At 52.8% G+C, this 20804-nt stretch overlaps 2 protein-coding genes across 4 annotated transcripts in view; both read right to left on the bottom strand.

The window, feature by feature from the left end:
• Positions 1 to 3415: 3415 nt before the first annotated feature.
• On the bottom strand, positions 3416 to 11955 carry MYG1 (MYG1 exonuclease). Its single transcript, XM_037884044.2, has 7 exons — positions 11714 to 11955; positions 9303 to 9415; positions 7254 to 7413; positions 5748 to 5897; positions 5183 to 5305; positions 4200 to 4381; positions 3416 to 3804 (listed from the first exon to the last, which is right to left on the bottom strand). The coding sequence occupies exons 1-7, from the start codon at positions 11891 to 11893 to the stop codon at positions 3618 to 3620; spliced, it is 1095 nt and encodes a 364-aa protein (XP_037739972.1). The 5' UTR covers positions 11894 to 11955; the 3' UTR covers positions 3416 to 3617.
• A 2468-nt stretch (positions 11956 to 14423) lies between these two features.
• Positions 14424 to 20804, bottom strand: part of VDR (vitamin D receptor) — a 123749-nt gene continuing 117368 nt past the window's right edge. For all 3 annotated transcript variants that reach the window (XM_037883820.2, XM_043532714.1, XM_027828094.3), the window contains one exon: positions 14424 to 20699. In XM_037883820.2, the coding sequence (XP_037739748.1) occupies positions 20440 to 20699 (260 nt within the window). In that variant the 3' untranslated portion in view covers positions 14424 to 20439. The remainder of the gene's footprint in view (positions 20700 to 20804) is intronic.

Below are 20804 nucleotides of genomic sequence, written 5' to 3'. Positions count from 1 at the left end.
TCAAAGAAGAGTCCTGAGAAAGATCAAAGGATTAGAAAACCTGCCTTATAGCGAGAGACTCAAGGTGTTCAATTTCTGCTGCTTAACAAAGAGACGGTTAAGGGGTGACTTGATCACAGGCTCTAGGTACGTACACGGGGAACAAATATTTACTAATGGGAGTGTCAATCTAGCAGAGAAAGGTCTAACCCATTCCAGTGGCTGGAAGTTGAAGCTAGACATATTCAGATGGCAATAAAGTATAACTTTTAAACAGTGAGAGTAATTAACCATTGGAACAATTTACCAAGGGTGGTGGTGGATTCGCCATCACTGGCAATTTTAAAATCAAGATGGGATGTTTTTATAAAAGAGATGCCCTAGCAATTAGTCTGGGGCAGTTCTCTGGTTTGTGTTACACAGGAGGGCAGGCTAGGCGGTCCCGTCTGGTCTTGGAATCTATGAAATACTCCCCCCACATGCAACCCCCTTTCTCTGACACCTCCCCCAGCTAGACACGCCACACTCCAACATCGCCACTCCCCTTCAACCCCCCCACAAGCTTCCCCCACTCCCCGTCTCCCAGCCCCTCCATACACCCATTCGCCCAATCACTGCCACCCCACACATCCATACATGCCCCCACATCCAGTCCCCACCCCACAAGACTCCCCAAGGTCCCCCTCCCCATGCCCCAACACCTCCCCCAATTCATTCCCCCTCCGTGGGACAGATGCTGCCCTCTCATCACATCCCCAGATCCTTCTGGGACACGCTGGCAGCTTCCAAGGTGTGGGGGCCTGGCTAGGGTCAAAGGACACTCCCCTGAGAGCCCCATTTAGAGCAGCCCCCCCAGCTCCTTCCAGGGGGAAGGGTCAGGCCCCCAATAGCTTTGGTTTAATAGCACCAATGTCCATGACTGGGGACCTCCTGCTTACCCCAAGGGCTGCTAGGGAGAATGGGGGAGGGGCAGGTGAGTTACCGGAGGATGGGGGCAAGGGGGTGCCAGGGAGCAGTGGAGGGGGGTCCATGGGACAGGGAAGTCTCAAGGGGTGTTGGGAGCATTTTAGGGTCCCAGCCCAGGGAGTGGGGGAGGGCAGGTCCTTGGGTCATTTCCCCATGCCAGATTTCAGCTTTCCTTAGAACAGCGCCCCGCACAGATCTGCAGCAGGCAAGACAAGCCCAAAGCCACATGCCTCGGCCCACACTGGGGGGACAAGACTGGAGCAGGCACAAGCTGCCCCACCTCCGGGCAGGGATGTAGAGAACCCACCCCCACCCCCTGCTTTGTGCAGGTTTAGCCAGAGGTGCTGGGGCCTGGAGAGGGGTGCATGGTGGGGTGGGGGGAGCTGGATGATCTCACAGGCTCTGAAAGCCCCCACTGCTCCTCATTCTTCTCACTGCAGGGGGTGGGTTCTCCATTGTTCCCAGTGCAGGGAGGGGGGATTCCCATTCGGAATTGGGGAGGTGGGGGAGATTCTCCGTTGCTCCCAGGGGGAGCTGCTGGGAACTGCGCTCCCAGGACAAGCTAGTTCCAGCTCTCTCACCTCCATTGAAACCCTGGGGAAGGCAGTGTGACCTAGTGGCTAGAGAACAGGACTGGGGTCTATCCCCAGCTTTGTCACTGTGTGACCTTGGGCGAGTGACTTTTCCCTGCTCCGTGCCTCAGTTTCCCCTCACACCTCTCAGCTGTTCCTCGGTGCTTGTTGGGATAGGGAGCGACTCATTCTGGCTGTGCAGCGCCCAGTATAAGATGGGCCCTGATCTCAGCAGTAGCCAGCCCAGAAATAGAAACAGAAGACTGAAGCGCCTTCCCACTCCCTCACAGCATGAAAGAGAGATGCAAAGGGTGGCCTCCCCACATAAACACAAAGACCCTCCTGCCTGACAGGAACTTGCCCCACATCCCTCTGGAGCAGATCAAAGCTCCAGCAACCAGGCCTATGGTGGCAAAGGTTAATTAGTTGCAGGCTGCAATTAGAGAGCGAGAGATAGCCAAGGGGAGGGGACTGGGAGTTTGCAGCGGCTCGAAAGGCTGATGGGGACAAATTCCAAAGCACTAGACAGACTTTGTAAGTGGCTTAGAGGCTCTGGGAGATGTTACCCTGCACCTTGGCGAAACGGCAGCTGGGGGATTTTTACAAGGAAAGATGCGGCTGGCTCTGGAGAAACTCTTTGAGGAAGTTCAGACCTGGATCCAGAGTGGGCAACCCCAAAAGCTCTGGTGAAAGGTGGGGCTCAGGCCCCCGCCAGACAAGTACTAAACTCTAGGGCAGTGACTGAAGCAGGCCCTAGCACCTTAGTGCTACCTCTGCTGCCAGGGCTAGACTGACCTCCCCCCCCACCAAGACATGAGGAAGTTTACTGGGATGAGATGCCAAAGAGATCAGAGGCAGAATGCATTGTGATTAGAACGGCAGGGTGTGTGACAGTCTGTACCCCCAGAGCACCCTTTTTCAAGACCATGATAAATTTTGTGCAAACTATGCCTTGCAAGGTATCATCTGAAAACTCATAATTTGCTGATCATTATTGTCCTGGTAAAATGTGTGTGGCAACATTGCATATAAAATTATAAGATTCTATTGTATGATATTACTGAGACATGTTCCAAATCTGGGGAAGCAGCCACAAACCAGTTCCTCAGAGACAAAAGGCAAACTGACCCCTAAGCCAGGTGTCAGCAAAATCAAATGGACCATCACCTGGACAAGGGCCATTCTTTGGCAGAAAAAAGGGTGTGAGCGAGAAATTTACAAGTTGGCAAAGAAACAGCTGGAGGTTCCCATCCTCACAGATTTTGTCTCCTGTACCCCAGCTGGAGATGATTCTCAAAGAGGTGGAAAAGGTGTAAGAATGCGGAACAGATGCCCCAAGATCTCTCTCCCTTCATCTCTCCCCACGGCAGCCGCAACACCTGAGGAACAAAGAAACAGCTTTGGACTAAGGGAGGGATCCTGTCTGAAAGTTCAGCCAGTAAGACTGCTGAAGCACTGTGTAAGAGAGACCTGTGCTTTGAATTCATTTAGCTTGTTAAGTTAGGTTAATAAAATGACAGACTTTATATGAGGTTGTATTGTCCAGGAGAGAGCTGGGCAGTACATGACTCATGTTTCTGGGGGCAAATCTGGGACTGGGAGTTTCTCTGCAGTGTAAGTCAGGAGCGGCTGGCTGCAGCACTCAGACAGTGTAGGTGGGAGTGATGTACATGCTGGAGGCTGCATGTGGGCACCCCAGGCTGGAGAACTGTCCATCAGTCCAGATCGTGCCCCAGGGAATGTCACAGCTGGTGTTGCTTTGTTTACCTGGCGCACCACAATTGATGCAACCCAGCACAGATGCACAGCACAAATATACTACAGGGCTGGGACCAGCATGGCCAACCTGATTTACGTCATGGCCTAGCCGCGCGACAGACAGACCCAACGCGGACAGGTCCATCCACAATCCTTTATTATTCCACTTCCAGCATTTTCCAATCCTCGCTGTGATTCCGCGGCCACCTGGCCTCCATCCTCCAGGGGTTTCCGCTGGCCAGGGCCCAGTTCGAGAGCTCTCCACTGGCTCTCCTCATGGCACGACCTGGACGGGCTTGCGGGACCCAGAAGGCCGGCTCTGTGGGGACAGTCTGGTGGCATTCAGCTGCTTGGTGCATCAGAGCCGGTCTGTCGAGCCAGCGTGCTCTGCGCCATTCGCAGCGCGCCTTCCCGGGTCCGGTTGCCTCCGATGAAGCCGCTGGCGTGCACAAAAACGCAGCCCGGGATGCCGCTGAGCTGGGAAAGCGCCTCGTCCCGGACTCCGCGCCACTCCTCCGGCAGGGACAGCCTGGCCAGGAGAGAAACCGAGCAAGGAGGAAAGAGGCGTGGCTGAGCTCAGAGCACTTGAGGCGCGTCCAAAGGCTCTCGACCTCCCTGGCACCTCACCTGACCCAGCTCAGACACCGAGCTTGTCTGTACCCAGAAACAGCGTGAAATACACAGGCGCTCTGATTTCTGTTTACATTAGGAGCAGGTTTAAGATGAACCCAAGCAAGCCCCACTTGGGCCTAGTTTACACAGTGTTTGTGCTCGTACAGTTATGTCGTTTAGGGGCTTCCACTCCCAACCCCCGCTCCCTTCCCCTCACAGAGGCAGTGGCTTGTCTCTCCCTCACCCCATTGCTGGGGGCGGGGGCATGCAGGAAAAGATTGGGGGTGGGGCTCTGGGGGCTGAGCGTCTCACCGGTTCTGGAAGGTGTGGAGCCCGGCAGGGACGCACTGCACTCGCCACTGGCCGCTCTGATCTGCGTACAGGACGAACTTGATGGGTTTCTCCACCCCCAGCTCCGACTCCAGGCTGAAGAGATGCTCCTTCCAGGGGCAGCCGCCCTGGGACAACACTAGGATCTCGCCACTGGGGTCCACCTGACAGGGGAGAGGGAGACATGGGACTCAGGAAGGGAGGGGAGCAGATAAGAGCTCCCAGGATGCTGGGCCATTACGACCACAATGGATTTGTGCCCTGGGCTGGGACTATTCCTAGCTCTGCCACTGACCTGTTGAGTGATCTTGGGCAAGTCACTTCCCCTCTCTGTGCCTCCGTTTCCCCACCCGTGTCTAGGGGAAGCTCTTTGGGCAAGTCCCTGACTCAGGCAAGCTCAGGCACAGCCCCTGACTGTGTGACCGTGCAGTGCCTGGCCCAATGCGGCCCTGTCACTGCCCCAGGGAGGGAGTTGGGGTCGAAAGAAACCCACCTGCCCGTAAAAGCAGAGCCACTGGAGTAGCCGGTGGGAATAGCTGCCAGGCATGTTCAGTGACCAGAGAAACGCAGGCAGGGGACATGCTGGGGGTCGGGACTCCTGGGTTCTATTCCCAGCTCACTGCGTGGCCTCAGGTAGGCTGCTGCCCCACTTCTGCAGAGTGGAAATTTATTGAGTGAGTGAGTGTGTGTCTCTCTCTCTCTCTTTGGTGGGCGTCAACCTCAGTGGACATCACGTGCTTGGAGATCCTTGGAAGGAGTATGAATTATCCTTGGAAACCCAAGCTGGGCACTGGGCCAAGCCCCTCAACCAAATCTAGGCTCAACACCCCAGCCCAGCGTACAGCCAACAGGACATGATCAGCCTCTGCCACCCCGGGATTCCCCCGAACTTGAGAATCCCCACGTGGGGAGGCCAGGGCTGGTCGCAGACCCCAGACCAAGAACCCCTGCGTGCTTGAAGATACCTTGAAGCGCTTCTGAATGGCTTCCTCCACCAGCACGCGAGCCGGCAGCCATGAGTGGTGATAGTAATTGAGACGGTCCACGAACTCCCGGCCCACCAGCTCCATCGCCTTCTTGAACCCGGCCTGGAGGAGAAACAAGCCAGGGACGTTAGCTGCTCCTTCCCCAGCCCATAGGCACTGACTTTAATTTTTCCCTGTGGGAGGCTCCATCCCCGCTCCACCCAGAGGCCTCGCCCCACTCTGCCCCTTCCTCCAAAGCCCCGCCCCCTGCCTCTTCCCGCCCCTGCTCCACCCCCTCCCCCGAGGCCCCACCCGCCTGCTGCTCTCTGCCCTCCCTCTCCCCGCTGAACAGCTGTGGTTGGTGGGTGCTGAACACCCACAATTCTTTTCCCTGGGGTGCTTGAGCCCCGGAGCACCACAGATAGGTGGGTCAGATAGATAGATAGGAGGTCGGCGCCTATGGTACAGCCCACCCCCTATTTAAGTCTATGCTCCCCTCCGTGTTTCCACGGTGCAGCCCACTTGGTACCTGCGCTTTCCCCTCCGCCCGCCCCCACGTGCCCACCTCCGTGTCCTGGTCCGTGTCATTCCAGCGGGGGTTGAGGTTGGCCACCCTGGCGCTGAGGTTGGTGGTCATGGCGTAGCGAGGCTCCCCGTCCCACTGGGCGATGCCGTTGTCGATGGCGTCGATCTCCTCCACAAAGTTCTCGTACAGCTGGGATGGGGGCGGAGGAGAGGATAAAACAGGGCCTGGAGGGGGGCCTCCTTGCCCTGCCCACCTCCCGATGGAACCTCGTGGCGGATTCAGGCCGGTCACGAGCAGATCAGAGGCCGTAAAAACGGGCCCATCTGAGTCAGCGGCCACGGTGACCTGCTGGCTTCGGAGCCACAAAGAGGGTTAACTCTCGCCAGCCCTGCAGGTACCCAGACCAAGCCAGCGTCTGCTCTGGCTCAGGCAGAATCGCCAGCCCGGCTCCCCCTGCAGATCCTTTATCGGCCGCCAAGATGCATGATGCAGAAAAGGACCCAGCTTGGCCTTCTGAGGCCACAAACTCTGCATTTCCAGCTACCAGCAGAAGGAGCAGCAAGGGCTGCTGGGAAAACAACCTGCTCCGAGGGGCTGAGACCATGAGCCTAGCTACGCCTTAGCTCTGTTTATACAGAAATGTGAGCTGGGCTTGGGAGGACAGCACACCCACCGTAAACCACAGTAACTCCGGGCACGCGTGAGCAGGAAACCTTGTGCAGAGATTCTCCAGATTCCATCCAACCCCTCTATGGCTGCTAGGCAGGCCAGGCCCAAGAGCCCCTACTGGGGGATCCCAGCAACACAGGGACCCCTCTATCGCAGAAGCAGGGACATCCCGTGTCAGGGCAGAGGCAAGGATGGGCCATCCTTACCCATCTGCAATTCTGCACCCCTGCCAAGTCCCATGGGTGCTTTTCAAGTTAGGACAGGCCGAGCCTGTACCAGGAGCTGAACTGGCCCCTGCAGCTTCCGAACAAGGCAGCAGCTACGTGCCTTCCCCTGTCTCTGGGGTGCAGCTGGGATGATCACCCCCCCACCAAGCCCACATCATGGTGTGAATCCGAGAATATGGACAGCGAGAGTGTGTCTAAAAAAAGCGGGTTTCCTGGGGAAGGTCAGCAGAATAGGACTTTTTACAAAGGGAGCATCAGCCAGCCGCTAGAGCAAGGTGATGGTGCTAGGACTCCTGGGTTCCACTCCTAGGTCTGGGAGGGGAAGGGGGTCTAACGGTCAGAGATGGAGGGGCTGGGGTTCCAATCCCACCTCTACGGGCGAGTCACCATTCCTGGGCAAGACACGTCCCTGCTCTGTGCCTCAGTTTCCCCAGCTATAAAACAAGGCTAAGGATACCAATCCACCACACAGGAGGCTGGTGGGGATCACTGCATCCATGTCTGCAAAGTGCTTTGAGATCCTCAGACAGGAGGGGCCAGAAAGGGGTATTGATTATGATTTTTCTAAGGAGGAAAACAGGCCTTTTTAGCCCTGGAGCGTGGGGGCACCCCGGTTAGTGCCCACCCACCTTGCCTCCCCACTTCCTACCTTATCGTACAGCGCTTGCACTACAGGATCCTCCTCCTTCAGCCCCAACAGACTGGCCAGGATCTGGGAGCCAAAATGGAAATACACCAGCCCCGCACTGCTCAGCTTGGTTTTCCAGGGCTTGTCGGGCCTCAGGCAGTGCATGGACTGTGCAAAGGACCTGCAAAAGGCAGGGAAGAATTAGCCCGAGCTCCTAAGGCCCTGGGGCCACCCCTGCTTCTTTAGCGTATTATACACCAAAATAACTGAAATACTAGCCATTGCTGTGCCCACTGCCTGAGCCCATTAGGGTGCGTCCACACTGCACTGTAAACCCAGATTGGGGGATCCAGGCTTGTGGACTCAGTGTTTCCAAGCCAGCGCTTGAGATCCACACTGCGTTGTAAACCAGGGCGTACAATGGCTGGACCTGGGTCTCAGAGCCATGCTAACCCATCCATACAGCACTACGCAGCCCTTCTGACTCAGGTCTGCGTCTGGAGCTGCGTCCACACTGCAAAATGATAGGGCTTGCATCCAATTTCGGTGGGACTTGAACTCAGACCTCCCTTCCCTTGCCGGGCTGGGTCCTAGGACCCGGGTGTTAGGGGGCTTATTCCTTCACCCACTTACTTCCCTAGTCCTTCTCGCATGAACAAAGAGCAACAATACCCGAAGTCCAAAGGTGCAAACGATTCAATGTTTATTGGGGTGAACTTCCAGCAAGCATGATTCCAGTTTCCTTCCTTAGTGTCCCCCTTCCCAGGTCTGACACCACAGAGCCTTACCTGTGTCCCTGTTCCCATTCCTGCCCTTAGCTAAACATGATTCCAATTTCCCCACCCCCATTCCCAGTTCCCATTTCCCCCTTTAGCAAAACATGAATCCAATTCCCCCCCCATACTTCCTGATTGACTGCAGACTATCTAGTAAAACTTGAGTTCAGCTTAGCTATACCTTAACCAATCATTTTCCTGAAATTTAACTAACCAATCCTAACATATTGTAACATGATCATGTAACCAATTATATCCCACCACCTTAATTAGTTTACACCCAGCAAAATTAATTATACAGCAGACAGAAACAATCAGAGAACCAGACAGAGACCACGCAAATAAACAAGTGGGAACTATAATGACAAAACAATACAGAAGTGAGGATTTCACATCCCAGCTATTGATAAGTGAGTTCTTGCCAGACAGGATGCTCTCAAACTAAGTTTCCTTTTACATCTTCTAGGCCCTTCCCTTTCTCTGGAGGCGATAGGCATTATCAGGACAGGATTGTATTCCTAACAGCCTAGTAGCACCTTCTTTCAATGTGACCGTTCGCTTCCCAGCTTATGGCTGCCTCTGCTGCTTAGCCAAAGGCCTTAGCCTAAGCACAGGGCCTCAGACTGTCACAGTAAGAGAAGGCCCTTACACTGGCAGACAGTGATTTTGATTCTTTCTTTTATCCTCTAGAACGAGCCACGTGATAAGAATACATCTACATTCTTAGAGTCTAGGCCTTTACAGACGGGCCTGAATATCTATATCCTGACACCGGGTCCAGAGGGTTTCCTGGCCCGAGCCAGTCAGATCTGTGTGTGGATGGTAGGAGGGTTTGGGCTCAAACCCGAGTCTGACGCTGGGTTTACAATGCAGTGTAGATACACCCTTAGAGGGACAGGCCCAGGCCCCATGACCCAGTGAAAGTAAGGTTGCTTGGTGTAGGACCTTGGGCAAGTCACTTTGCTGTTACATAATTACCTGTATCCCAGGAGAGTCGAGATCAGGGACCCACTGCGCTGGGGGCTGCACAGACAGAGCGGGAGGGAAAAAGAGGCCCAGAGAATGGAAGGGACATGCCTAAGGCCAGCGGCAGAGCCAGGAATAGAACCCAGGTGGCCTGAGTCCCAGCCCAGTGCCCTGTCTGCTAGTCCACTCCAATTCCCCTCCCCCTCTCTGTGCCTCAGTTTCCCCATCTATAAAGGGAAGCGTGATGCTCCTGCCCTTTCCTTTGTAACATGCTTTGAGCCCCTGCAGTGGGAGGGGCCAGGCAGAGGCTGTGCGTTTCCGTCCTCACCTCTGGTGATGATCGTACCGGTGTTTCTGAGGGTCGTACTCGCCACCCACGTCCACCACCACGTCGCACTCGGACAGCAGCTGGGGCTCCCGCGTCCGGATGATCTCCGCATCCTGGAGGGAGGGGGCACACAATGAAAGGTTCCCCTCCACAAGGCAGCTCAGTAGGGGAGTGAATTCAGTTCCACCCTGTGTTTATCAGCAGGGGCAGGGCTTGGACTCAGCAGTGGTCAGAGGCACCCAAGGGGGAAGGAACTGGGGCTTTCTGGGGCAGGAAAGATGATGGGAGGGATCCCTGTCCCTAGTCCCAGGGTGTGCTAGCCTCCAGAAGGGATGGGGGGTGCCCGGGAGGGGAGCTGGAGGCTCTGGGAAAAGGAGAGAGAGCTGTCCAGGGTTTGAGGTCCCAGAAGAGGGGTGCTGAGTCCCAGGGCAAAGGGGACTGGGAATCCCAAGGGAAAGGGAGGGGTGCATGCCCCAGTGCCAGCAGGAGGGGATGGAGGTGTGTCAAGGGACGGGAATGTTGGATCCCAGGATGACGAGAAGGGGAAGGGGTACCGGTGGATGGGGGTCCTGTTCTCAGGAGGAATTCCTGGTGTACGGTGGTCTTAGGTGGGGATGCCAGGAGTCCCGGGGGATAGGTGATCCTGGGGTGTATGGGAGGATTGGTATCCCAGTTGCGGGTCCCAATTCCTGGTGGGGAAGGGGCTGCGGGATAAGGGTACCAGCTCCTGGTGGGCAGAAGGGAGTCTTGGGTGTAGGTCCCAGTTCCCAGGTGGGGGTCCCCAGGTGGAAACAGGTTTTTTTTGGGGAGGGGAGGGGGGGTGTCCCAGGCTTCTTAGTTCCCGGGGGAGGTGTCAGATGGTGGCCCAGGTCCCAGGAAGGCAGGCTGGGGGAGGGCGGTTGTGGGGTCTTGGTTTTGGGGAAAATTGCAGGGAGAAGGTTGTCTTGGGGGAGTGCTCAGGACTAGGAGTCTCAGTTTCGGGGGGGGGGGGGGCGGGAAGAGGGGAGGTGTATTGGGAAATGAGGGCCTTGGTTCCAGGGGGGCAGGGCAAGGAGGCCCCAGGGGATGTGGATCTCAGGTCCGGGGGCGGGGGGGGGGGGTGTCCTGATGTGGAGGAAGCAGGGTGTGGGGGAGCAGGATTCCAGGTCCCGGGGGGAGCTCGGTGGGGGTGGGTGGGATCCCAGGGGGCTGGGGGGGTCATGGTGGGGGGCAGGATCCCAGGTCCCGGGGGGGGTGTCCCGATCCAGGGGGAGTTTGGGGGGGGGGGGGTCCAGGGCTGAGGGGTCGTAGGATCCCAGGAGTCAGGGCTGGAGGGTCCCGAGGGATGGGGATCCCAGGTCCTGGAGAGAGCTGGATGGGATCCCAGGGGGCAGGGCTGGGGGGGGGGGGGGTCCCGGTCCAGAGAGAGTTGGGGGGGAGTCAGGGCTGGGGGGTCACGGGATCCCAGGTCCTAGGGGTCAGGGCTGGGGGGACCCAGGGAATGGGGATCCCAGGTCCTGGGGGGAGCTGGGTGGGGGTGGGTGGGATCCCAGGGGGCAGGGCTGGAGGGATCCCGGTCTGGAGGGAGCTGGTGGGGCAGGGCTGGGGAGGGTCCCGGGGGGGGGGGGGAAGGGATTCCAGATCCTGATCTGGAGGAAGCTGGGGGGCAGCGCTGGGAGGGTTCCCAGGGAGGGCGGGATCCGAGTCCGGAGGAAACTGGGGGGGGGCAGGGCTGGGGGATTCCTGGGGGGGGCGGGATCCCAGAGGGATCCCAGTCTGGAGGGAGCTGGGGGGGGGATGCAGGGCTGGGGGGGTCCCGGTGGGGGGTGGGATCCCAGGTCGCGGGGGGGGGGGGTCCCGGTCCGGAGGGAGCTGGGGGGGCAGGGCTGGGGGGGGGTTCTGGGGGGGATCCCAGGTCCTGGGGGGCTCCCAGTCCGGAGGGAGCTGGGGGGGCAGGGCTCGGGGAGGGTCCCTGGGGGGGATCCCAGGTCCCGGTGGGGTCCCGGTCCAGAGTGACCTAGGTGCGGTTCCCACGGGGGGCGGGATCCCAGGTCCTGGTGGGGTCCCGGTCCAGAGTGAGCTGGGGGCGGTTCCCACGAGGGGGGACGGGATCCCAGCTCCCGGGGGGGTCCCGGTCTGGAGGGAGCTGGGGGGGCAGGGCTAGGGGCGGTTCCCAGGGGGGGGCGGGATCCCAGGTCCCGGGGGGGTCCCGGTCCGGGGGGAGCTGGGGGGCAGGGCTGGGGGAGGGTCCCGGGGGGGCCGGGATCCCAGGTCCCGGGGGGGTCCCGGTCCGGGGGGAGCTGGGGGGCAGGGCTGGGGGAGGGTCCCGGGGGGGGCGGGATCCCAGGTCCCGGGGGGGTCCCGGTCCGGGGGGAGCTGGGGGGCAGGGCTGGGGGAGGGTCGGGATCCCAGGTCCCGGGGGGGTCCCGCACCCGGTACTGGGGCAGCAGCCGCAGCAGGTAGCAGGCCAGCGCCTCGTCGCAGTGGAAGGTGCCGCTGTGGGTGCCGATGCGCGGGGCCATGGCGCTGCGGGGCCGCTGGGGGCCGGGGCCCGGCCTGGGGCGGGGTCGGAGCAGCAGCCGCAGCCCGAACGCGCGCAGCCCGAACCCCATCCGCCGCCACTGCGCATGCCCCGCAGCGCTCCGAGCATGCGCGCCAAGGCCAAGGGAAGCCACTGCCTGCCCGGCCTCTGCCCTCACCTGCCATGTGCTCCCGGAGTGAGCCCGGCTGGCCCCCGGGGCTGGGTGCGTGAGAGTCTCTCAAAAAGCCGAGACCCGGACCTGGGTTCATAGAGTCTCAGGCTAGAAAGAAGGGACCGTTGTGATCATCCAGCCTGTACAAGGCAGGCCAGAGAGCTTCCGCCCACTAGTCCCTGGAGGCGACCTGTTAGAAAAACTTCCTCTCTGGATTTAAACATGGTCAGTGATGGAGAATCCGTGGCACCCTTTGGTAAATTGTTCCAAGGGTTAATTGCGCTCACCCGTGGCTGTTTAGTCTGCCCTACGTCATGATTAGTGTATTAGGTGCCCATTATAAATATTTAAGAGAGTAAAATAATTGAAGGAATAGGAGGAAAATTGCTACATATTTATGCCCAGATTAAGTGTTTAGCACCCACAGGTCAGCGCCAGATTTAAGAGAGCTCAGCTGTTTGAGCACTTAAATAAGGGCCAAGTTCTCCAAAGGGCTCAGGACACCGCAGCTCCCCTTGCGACAGCAATGGGCAGATTTTCATAAAATCTCAGCTCACGTGCACACAGCTCTTTAGAAACTCTGGCCCCTAGAGGTCGATGGGATGAACACTGATCAGCAGTCAGGGTTTCTAAGGAATAAGGAAAGGAGTACTTGTGGCACCTTAGGAATAAGGCTTGCTTTTTTGTGTGGGTGGTCCCTGATTTTGAGACCAGAAGGAACCATTTATGATCACTTAGTGTCACCTGCATAACACAGGCCAGAGAGCCTCACACTGTTTGAGCCAGAGCATCTTTTAGAAAGACATCCAATCTTGATTTAAAGACTTCACTGATGGAGAATCCACCACTTCTCCAGGTAAATTTGTTCCAATGGCTAATTACTTGCTACTTAACGTACACCTTATGTCTAGTCTAAACTTGTCTTGCTTCAGTTCCAAACCAGTGCATCTCATTATGCCTTTGTCTGCTACATTGAAGAGCTCTCTGCTACCCCCAATCTCTTCCTCATGTAGCCTGCGATCAAGTCACTGCTTAGGCAAATTGGATAGAGTAAGAGACTAAATAAGCTCCAAGGCAGGTTTTCCAGTCCATTTTTGTTGCTCTCCTCTGAACTCCTTGCAATTTGTCAACATCCTTTTTGAAGTGTTGACAACAGAAGAGTATCTGGTTATGATCTCAGAAGTTACAAAATTAGATCCCGCTCCTGCAACTGTGTCCCATTTAATCAGGGCCTTAGTGAGAGAGTCAGACAGTAGATGTTACATATTTGGTTTTTTTAGGAAGAGGTGCAAAAGGTTGTGAACCTACCCAGGAGGGCACAGGACTTTTGCTGAGTGTGTGTGAAAGAGCGAGAGTACGCACAGAAGAGAGCAAGCAAGCAGAACACACAGAAACTGAGAAAAGACCAAAACAGAAAGAGGTGCAGAGGTAAAAAACAAGAAAGCCAAGCAGTAGCTGGTGAGCACAGTGACACCCTGGAGAAAACTAGAGTGCATGTTTTTGGGTCTGTTGGCTAAAGAGGCTAAGAAACTGCTCCCCTTGTTCCGAATGCAGAAGGAACCAAGGACAACTGGAGTTTGCACATTCCCTATAAATAAACAAGACTGCATCAGAGAAAATACCAGCTCCATCAATTTCTACTGCCAACTGGAACAGCTGTAGGGCCTGAATTTTGACTGGCTGATCAGTTCGGGAAAAAAAAAGAGGGCAACAATATCAGAGCTCATGAAACGCAACTGAAAAACTAGCTATTACTTGCAGTAAGACGATTCAACTCTCCGCTGTTTGAGCAAAACAGCCATTGTGGCAAATTTGCTACATACCCCTGTAAAAGCCATTTGGTTACATTCTGCCTCCTTTTATTCATGGTGTACTTTACCCAGCAAGTGCTTGGGCAGCTTGAAGAATTAGGTACCATGCTATGGGAGCAAGGCCTCGTCATCGCACAGAAGTGGCACCAATTTAAACTTGTGTGGATGCTCAGATTTAACCCTGGCTTTAGCTTGAATAAGTAAGGAATCAGTTGAAACTAGAGCTATATAAGCCAGGCTTGAAATCAAATGAGCACAGCTACACAGGGTTTTGCACTTTTAAGGGATCAAAAACCCTACACCTTTAGTTAAACTGATACAACTGTGTGTGGAGACCAGAACTAGTTCCCCCTAGCTGTACAGGCGGTGAAAGGTGGCAGGAGGACACTGTCTGTAGTGTTGTCGGAGAAGGGCCAGAAGTATAAAGCATGGAATCACTGTCTGCTTAAAAAGTCCCATAAAGATTCAAACCAGCCCCACTGAAATGAGCTTTTCACAACATCATACATTTTATTGATAAGGCAATAGCATAGTACAAATATGAAACAGCATCCAACTTCCTTTGTCATAGCATTAAAGCTTCGAAGTTGGGTTCACATTAATACACATGTATTCCAGCTTCTCTTTTTTGCCCATTAGGAAAAGCTCAAGGCATACCGGGGAGAGGGGGAAAAGGAAGAGACAGCAGCTGCCTCTATTCTTCATCACTATAATTAAAATAGATTTCTTTTAAATCTTTATTTATAAAGTGCATTGCCTTACAATCTGTATTACACAAGGCAACAAAACAGAGAGCTGTGTTTCACATTCAGAAATTTCACCTAAGAACTGTACACACTTGGTTTACATGCACAAATGGAAAGAAAAAAATCATGCTTCTATCAGTTCAAAAGAGCAGCTTTGAATGATTTAAACACTTTGTTTAAAATCCAATTTACAATAAAACATTTCCACTATATTAAATAGTTATTTACATTTTGACACTAAATTACTCAACAAAATTTGGCGCAATCATTCTGTAGATCTATAACTTACGTTTTTGTTGACAGGATCAATATTAAAAACAACCACCACCGCCACCTCTCCCCACCACCGTAAAGAAATGTTTTAACTAAGCCGTTTATAGAATATCAAAAATCAGACCTCCCTATTATCACCTGGTTGTCTATATGTTCAGTTTCTCCAGTCAAACATTTACTTTAGTGCTAGTTTTCCCCAGGGGTGGTTCTTCCCTGGTGTGTGCAATGGTTTTAGGAAAGAAAAGGTGAGGTCAGGCAAACAGTTTAGAACAGCAAGACACAAAGGGAGATACTCAGCATGCCCCCTTTGGGCATTAGCTGCCCTTTCCCGGCACAGCAATGCCCTGGCGACTGATGGTGCAAAGCTGGAGTTATTTGGGTAAAATACACCTGGAGCTGCTCAAAACACTTAGTCATGAGGGTCAAGGCTTTTTATTTGTTTTTTAAAATTTAAGCTCTGACATTCTATTTTACTTGCAAGTTGTAGGGTATATTGAGCTTTGGTGGAAGGAGAACGCAAAGGGGGCGTGTGCATTTTCAAAATGCACAGGTTTCATTAGAGCCAGTCCAAAAAAAAACCCAAAAACTTTTTTGTAACAAAAGTGGGGTATTTTTAGGTCAAAAATGTGTTATTAAAAAGATTCAGAGAATGTTTAGCAAGACATTGGACATTCTTCCATGTATCATTTTCTGGGTTAGAAAAAAAGAAATGTTACAAAAGCCTAATTCTTCAACAGTTTTGAAAACCTGAGGAGTTTCAAAGTAATAGCCAGGACTTTTTTCTTCCATTTTCCACTCAGCTCCCCTTTCTGCATTAGAGACACTGAAACAGAACCGCTCTAAGTCTAACCGAAGGGAACTTCTATGCAGCGTTTGTGCGGGATGCCCCTTAGGAGCTGTGGTTCTCCTAAGGATGGGTTAGGATTGCTAGAGCACTGTGGTGCTATAGTATTGGGAAGCCTCCCTCTTTGATAAAGGCTCCTTTACGGAGAGAAAGCTCCCATCAGTCAAAGATTTTCTCTAATGATGCCTGCTTCACAGTTTAGCGAGTGGAACAAATATGTACACCCAGGGGTCTCCAATCATTTATAGTGCTCTAGTTAAGCATGGTACTGTAGTATGGGTCAAATGCGACAGCAAGAGTCCCTGCCCTGATAAGCTGACAGTCTAAAGGCACAAATGGGTACAATACAGGGTAAACTCCAAGAAGGGTGAGGTAACTACAGCTGGAACACTTCCCACAACAACTGGCTTTGAGGAGATGAGGGGAAAGCATTGATTGGGTGGGCTGGTCATGGCAACAAGGCACAATGCCAACAGCGAGGGAAAGATGGAATGGCAGGGCCAGGGGAAGCTTGGAGGGTGCATATAGGGAGGTTAAAGGCAAAACAGCAGAGGAGATTTAAGCATGGGGCTGTGCAGAGATCTGAGGAACTTGGGAGGAAGCCAGTGAAGGAATTGGTGAAAGGGACAGTTGTCTTGGCAGCGGGATATTGAGTAGTCTTCCATCCCATCTGGTACCATCCTGTCCAGTAGCTGGTGAAGAGAAGGTTTTTATCCCCCTCCAGAACAGGAGACTGCCACGTCATTTGGTTGCCAAAAGGATAGGCACAGAAGGAGCAAGCCAAAGTGAGAGGAGGAGGGGGCTTGGAATCAGGGTATGGCTGGTTGAGAGTTTTCTGAAGCAGTTTTTCCAAAGGAAATTGTTGTTTTTTTTTAACCACGAAATTTCACATTTGCATCCTGGGGGAAATTTCAACTCTTCTGTGGTCAAACACTTCTTTGGATTTTTGAGGAAGAGCCAAAATTTTCCATAGGGAAATTTAAACAATTTTTTTTAAAAAAATCAAAAACTTCAGCATCCCTTCCTCCAGTTTTCCAACCAGCTCTGAGTCAGAGACAGGATTTAAGGAGAAGCTTGAAAGCGGAAGAAGAAAAGGGACAACTGGCCCAAGGGATGCGGGGTGAAGAGTGCTAATTTTGCTTTAGAAGAAAACTAGCAGGCCTGAGGCAAGACACACTGAAGGAGAAGTAGAGTCATTTGAGAAGGCAGAGAACAGAGTTGAGGCAGCAAAGAGCAAGTCCTCACGGGGGCTGGATTTTCTCCAGACACACAGAGTGAGCAGGTCCAAGGAGACAGCCAGAGTTGGGGGTTGGAGCGGGGCCGGGGGTAGGACTGAGGAGCAGAACTGGGCAGCTTGCAGGACACACACACACACGCGCGGGGGGGGGGGGGAGGGGAGGGTGTTTACACACATACCATGAAATCAACCAACGGGAAAATCAACTGAGGTTAAAAGACCCACTACACAAGCGTACAGATATATTTGATACAGCAACAAGACATCTATATTTAAGGCACTGATTTCAAACAAAGGTGACGCATGCATCCGATGAAGTGAGCTGTAGCTCACGAAAGCTTATGCTCAAATAAATGTGTTAGTTTCTGAGGTGCCACAAGTCCTCCTTTTCTTTTTGCGAATACAGACTAACACGGCTGCTACTCTGAAAACTATATTAAAGAACACAGTGATTTTCTCCGAGGAGGGGGAACTGCCGTCCCACGGCTTCTCAGACAAGTGCAGAGACCAAGGAGGAGATCAATTCCTTGGATCTGAGTGAGCGATATTTCAGATTGGCGAGACTCAGGAACGCAGACAGGGAAAAGGTTAACTGTGCTGTACATAAGCTCAAGGCACTTAACGCTTGCAAAGGAGCTGCTTTCATTCCTACTGTGCTAGCGACACCAAGTGGACACAAGAGAGATTCGCAAAAAGAAAAGGAGGACTTGTGGCACCTTAGAGACTCACAAATTTATTTGAGCATAAGCTTTCGTGAGCTACAGCTCACTTCTCAAAAGCTTATGCTCAAATAAATTTGTGAGTCTCTAAGGTGCCACAAGTACTCCTTTTCTTTTTGCGAATACAGACTAACATGGCTGCTACTCTGAAACAAGAGAGATTGCAACCAAAGATACAAGCAAAGCAGTCTCTCCCCCACCTGGGACACAGGATTTCTTATTTCCCAGAATATCTCCAGGGATATACTTATCATTCCTACAGCCTTTTTCTACCCTGATGGGAGGAATTATTTTGGTTTCCCTTTGAAGATTCTATCTAGAGGCTTAAACATCTGCATTTCACAGTGTGGTGTCCCAGCATACCCTTCTTGCTGCCCTCATACCCCTGTGCTGTGCAGACACACACTTCAACTATGCACATTTTAAATGACATTCAAATACTGAGATGCCTAAAAAGCAGATGACATGCTGGGTCTCTCTGCCAGTCTCAACTTCAGCTTTCTGGAAAGTTTACTCAGTAATGAGGTTTTCCTATTTATATTTAATCACGTCATTTTATTAAACATCATTATTTAGGGCTCCCTCTTGAAGAGCCGTGGCTGTGAGCACAGCGGAGACAGTTGGCATTTCAGGCATAAGTCAATACACAGGAATCAGAGAAAAAGCATAATTTAAACAAGAGAAATACCCTGATTTCACGTAACCCCCAAGAATATATTTGTGGAATCCCGGCTCTCTGAAGTCACCAGTTAGTGAGTTACTGCAGGCCGAGTTCCTTCCAGAATTATGAAATAATTCTTTTTTTTTTTTTTTTTTTTAAAGGAAACATTTCTTCTTATTCCAAATCTCACAACCTGGGGGAATGCACTCTCCTACAATAAGTGCTTGGAAGTTTTGGCATATGGAAGAAACGGTTTTAACACGAAAGGCCACTGGCAACTTCCTGAGAGCGGTAGAGGGTCAACCAAAGTGCAACACAAATCTTCCCACATTAGTGCAAGAGACAGAGAAAGCAACACCATTGCCATGCGGCAGCCACCTGACAGAGGAGCACGAACACAGAGCTTCAAAGCCCAATTCTGATTCTTTAGCATTAGGAAAACGAGCAACTCGTTTACAAAGGCGGCGGTGGCAGCTAAAGGTGCACATTAGCAGATGGAAAGTAATTTTCATAGTACACAAAACAGAAGCCGACTCCAAACATCCTCTGCACACCCAACGACTGACACACAAGGGACTGAACTAGAGGGATTTTCTTTGCTCTTGCGTCGTTTGGTTTTCCTTGGCTGGCAGATTTTTCTACAATTTTTCTTGCCCTCTTAATAGCGCTTGACCTGCCACTGTTGGAGGCCCCGGAGTGGATACATGCTTCTCTCCAAAATGGATGCTATCACTGGCCGCTATGATTTCGTATGTTTGCACAGGGCGTAGCACAATGGGACCCCTGACACAATGGAGTCTGTGTCCTGTAGTGCACTGAAAGCAGGACTCCTACATAGTACAGGAAAACTCTGGAGAACTCAGGATGAAAGACTGGGTTCATCTCAGCCCTTAATTGACTGTGATGCAATGCTATGCACAGCTTATTGGCTGCTTTTCCTCTTCCTTAGTTCTAAGAAACCAGGACTCCTCTCGTAAAGACTGAAATCTTGCTGCAACCAGAACATTTCAGGGCAGGAAGACGTGAGATTAATCCTTCCCCACTTAATTCTTACTGAGTTATCCCAAGATGTTGCACATTTAACAGGCTTGGCAAGTAATCTGTTCAGATGCTATTTGATAACTGTCCAGCAGACCCAAAGGCCCAGAAACCACCCCACTGGCCACCCCACAGGCTGAAAGGGTTTGTTCCTAACTGATTATCTGAGGTCTCACCTCGGCACTTGGCAACATCAACATTGAAACAAAAATGGTACAGCATGTTGATTAGCATGGATTTTCATGCTTTTAGCTATCCATCCTGGGAGCCCAAGAGACAGTCTTCAGTCTATCACAGATCAAGGGTGAAACTGGCAAAGACCACTTCCAGTCTGGCTACACCTCTCAGAGCAACCCAAGAGACTAATAACCTTACAAATATCCCATTCATTCCTGTCGCATTAACAGGGGGACAGACCACAACGTGCCATTGCTTCGGAGATCTTCAGCTTCCACACAGCGGGCAAATGGAGATTTCTCTCAGAGATACAGGAATTGTTCTCCCCTAAGTGCATTGCCCTATTTATTTTGAGACTAAGATATTTCTATACTTTGCAGCCAGTGTTGGAGGAGGTGGGTGCATAAGCTGGGATCATTCAGCTGGCTCTGGGGTGGAATGAGCCAGCAACTGTGCACCAACAGCACTTGGGCAACTGGCTTTGGGAGGGGATAGGAGGAGTAACTAGAGAACTGTTCTCTCTCCACAGACAGCATTAGGGGTTCATTGAAGCCCTGAATTCCATGCTCACCCATGAAATCTCCGTCGTTTCCTCCCAACTAGTGGCCTGACTTTTCAGTTTTTACTTTGTAAAACAAGCCAAAAAAGTGGTGGTTTCAAGAAGGCCTCAGTCTGAAGGCAGCCTTGAAACAGCCGTAAAGGGATATGTGAGCTGGTTACAGAAGGAAGGCAAGTGGAAAAGCCACTCGCTGGGGAAAAAAAAAGCAGTGTAGCTGGGTTGGCTGCTGCTCTGCAGCAAGCCAACTCAGGTGACTGAAGATGTGCAGAAAACGCAGTCCTCTCCAGTAGTGTGAAACTAAACTGGGTCTATATACAAACCCTGGTTAAGGGTCACACCCCTCCCGCTCACCAGGCTGACTTATCCCTTTCTTTCTCAGTGCGCTGTCCTGCATCTGAAGTCAGGAGATTTCATTGCCAAAAACCTCCAGGACCAGCGGGGTGAGCTGCATGCTGTGCTCTGGCTTGAAGGAAAGGCAGCGGTACTGTTTGGAATGCTCCTCATTCAGGCTCCGCAGGTCTGCCAGCTTCTGGATCATCTTGGCATAGAGTAAGCGGTTGCCCGGGGGAGGGTGTTTGCACAGAATGTAGGTCTGCAGGACCTCGGAAAGGCGGTCTTGGAGGGACTCCACCAGAGAAGTGTCCTGCACGCCAGGACGGTCTAGAAATCAAAGCAAACAATTCAGATCATGGGAAGGGTTTAGCTGATTAGTACTGTCAGGATGGTCTAAGCATAATCCTGCCTCAGTGTGGGGGGACGACCCCT

This window comes from Chelonia mydas, chromosome 20 (assembly GCF_015237465.2).
Source record: "Chelonia mydas isolate rCheMyd1 chromosome 20, rCheMyd1.pri.v2, whole genome shotgun sequence".
Classification (NCBI taxonomy): Eukaryota; Metazoa; Chordata; order Testudines; family Cheloniidae; genus Chelonia; species Chelonia mydas.
Note: the sequence above shows the minus strand (reverse complement) of the source record. Positions and strands in the feature narration are given on the sequence as shown.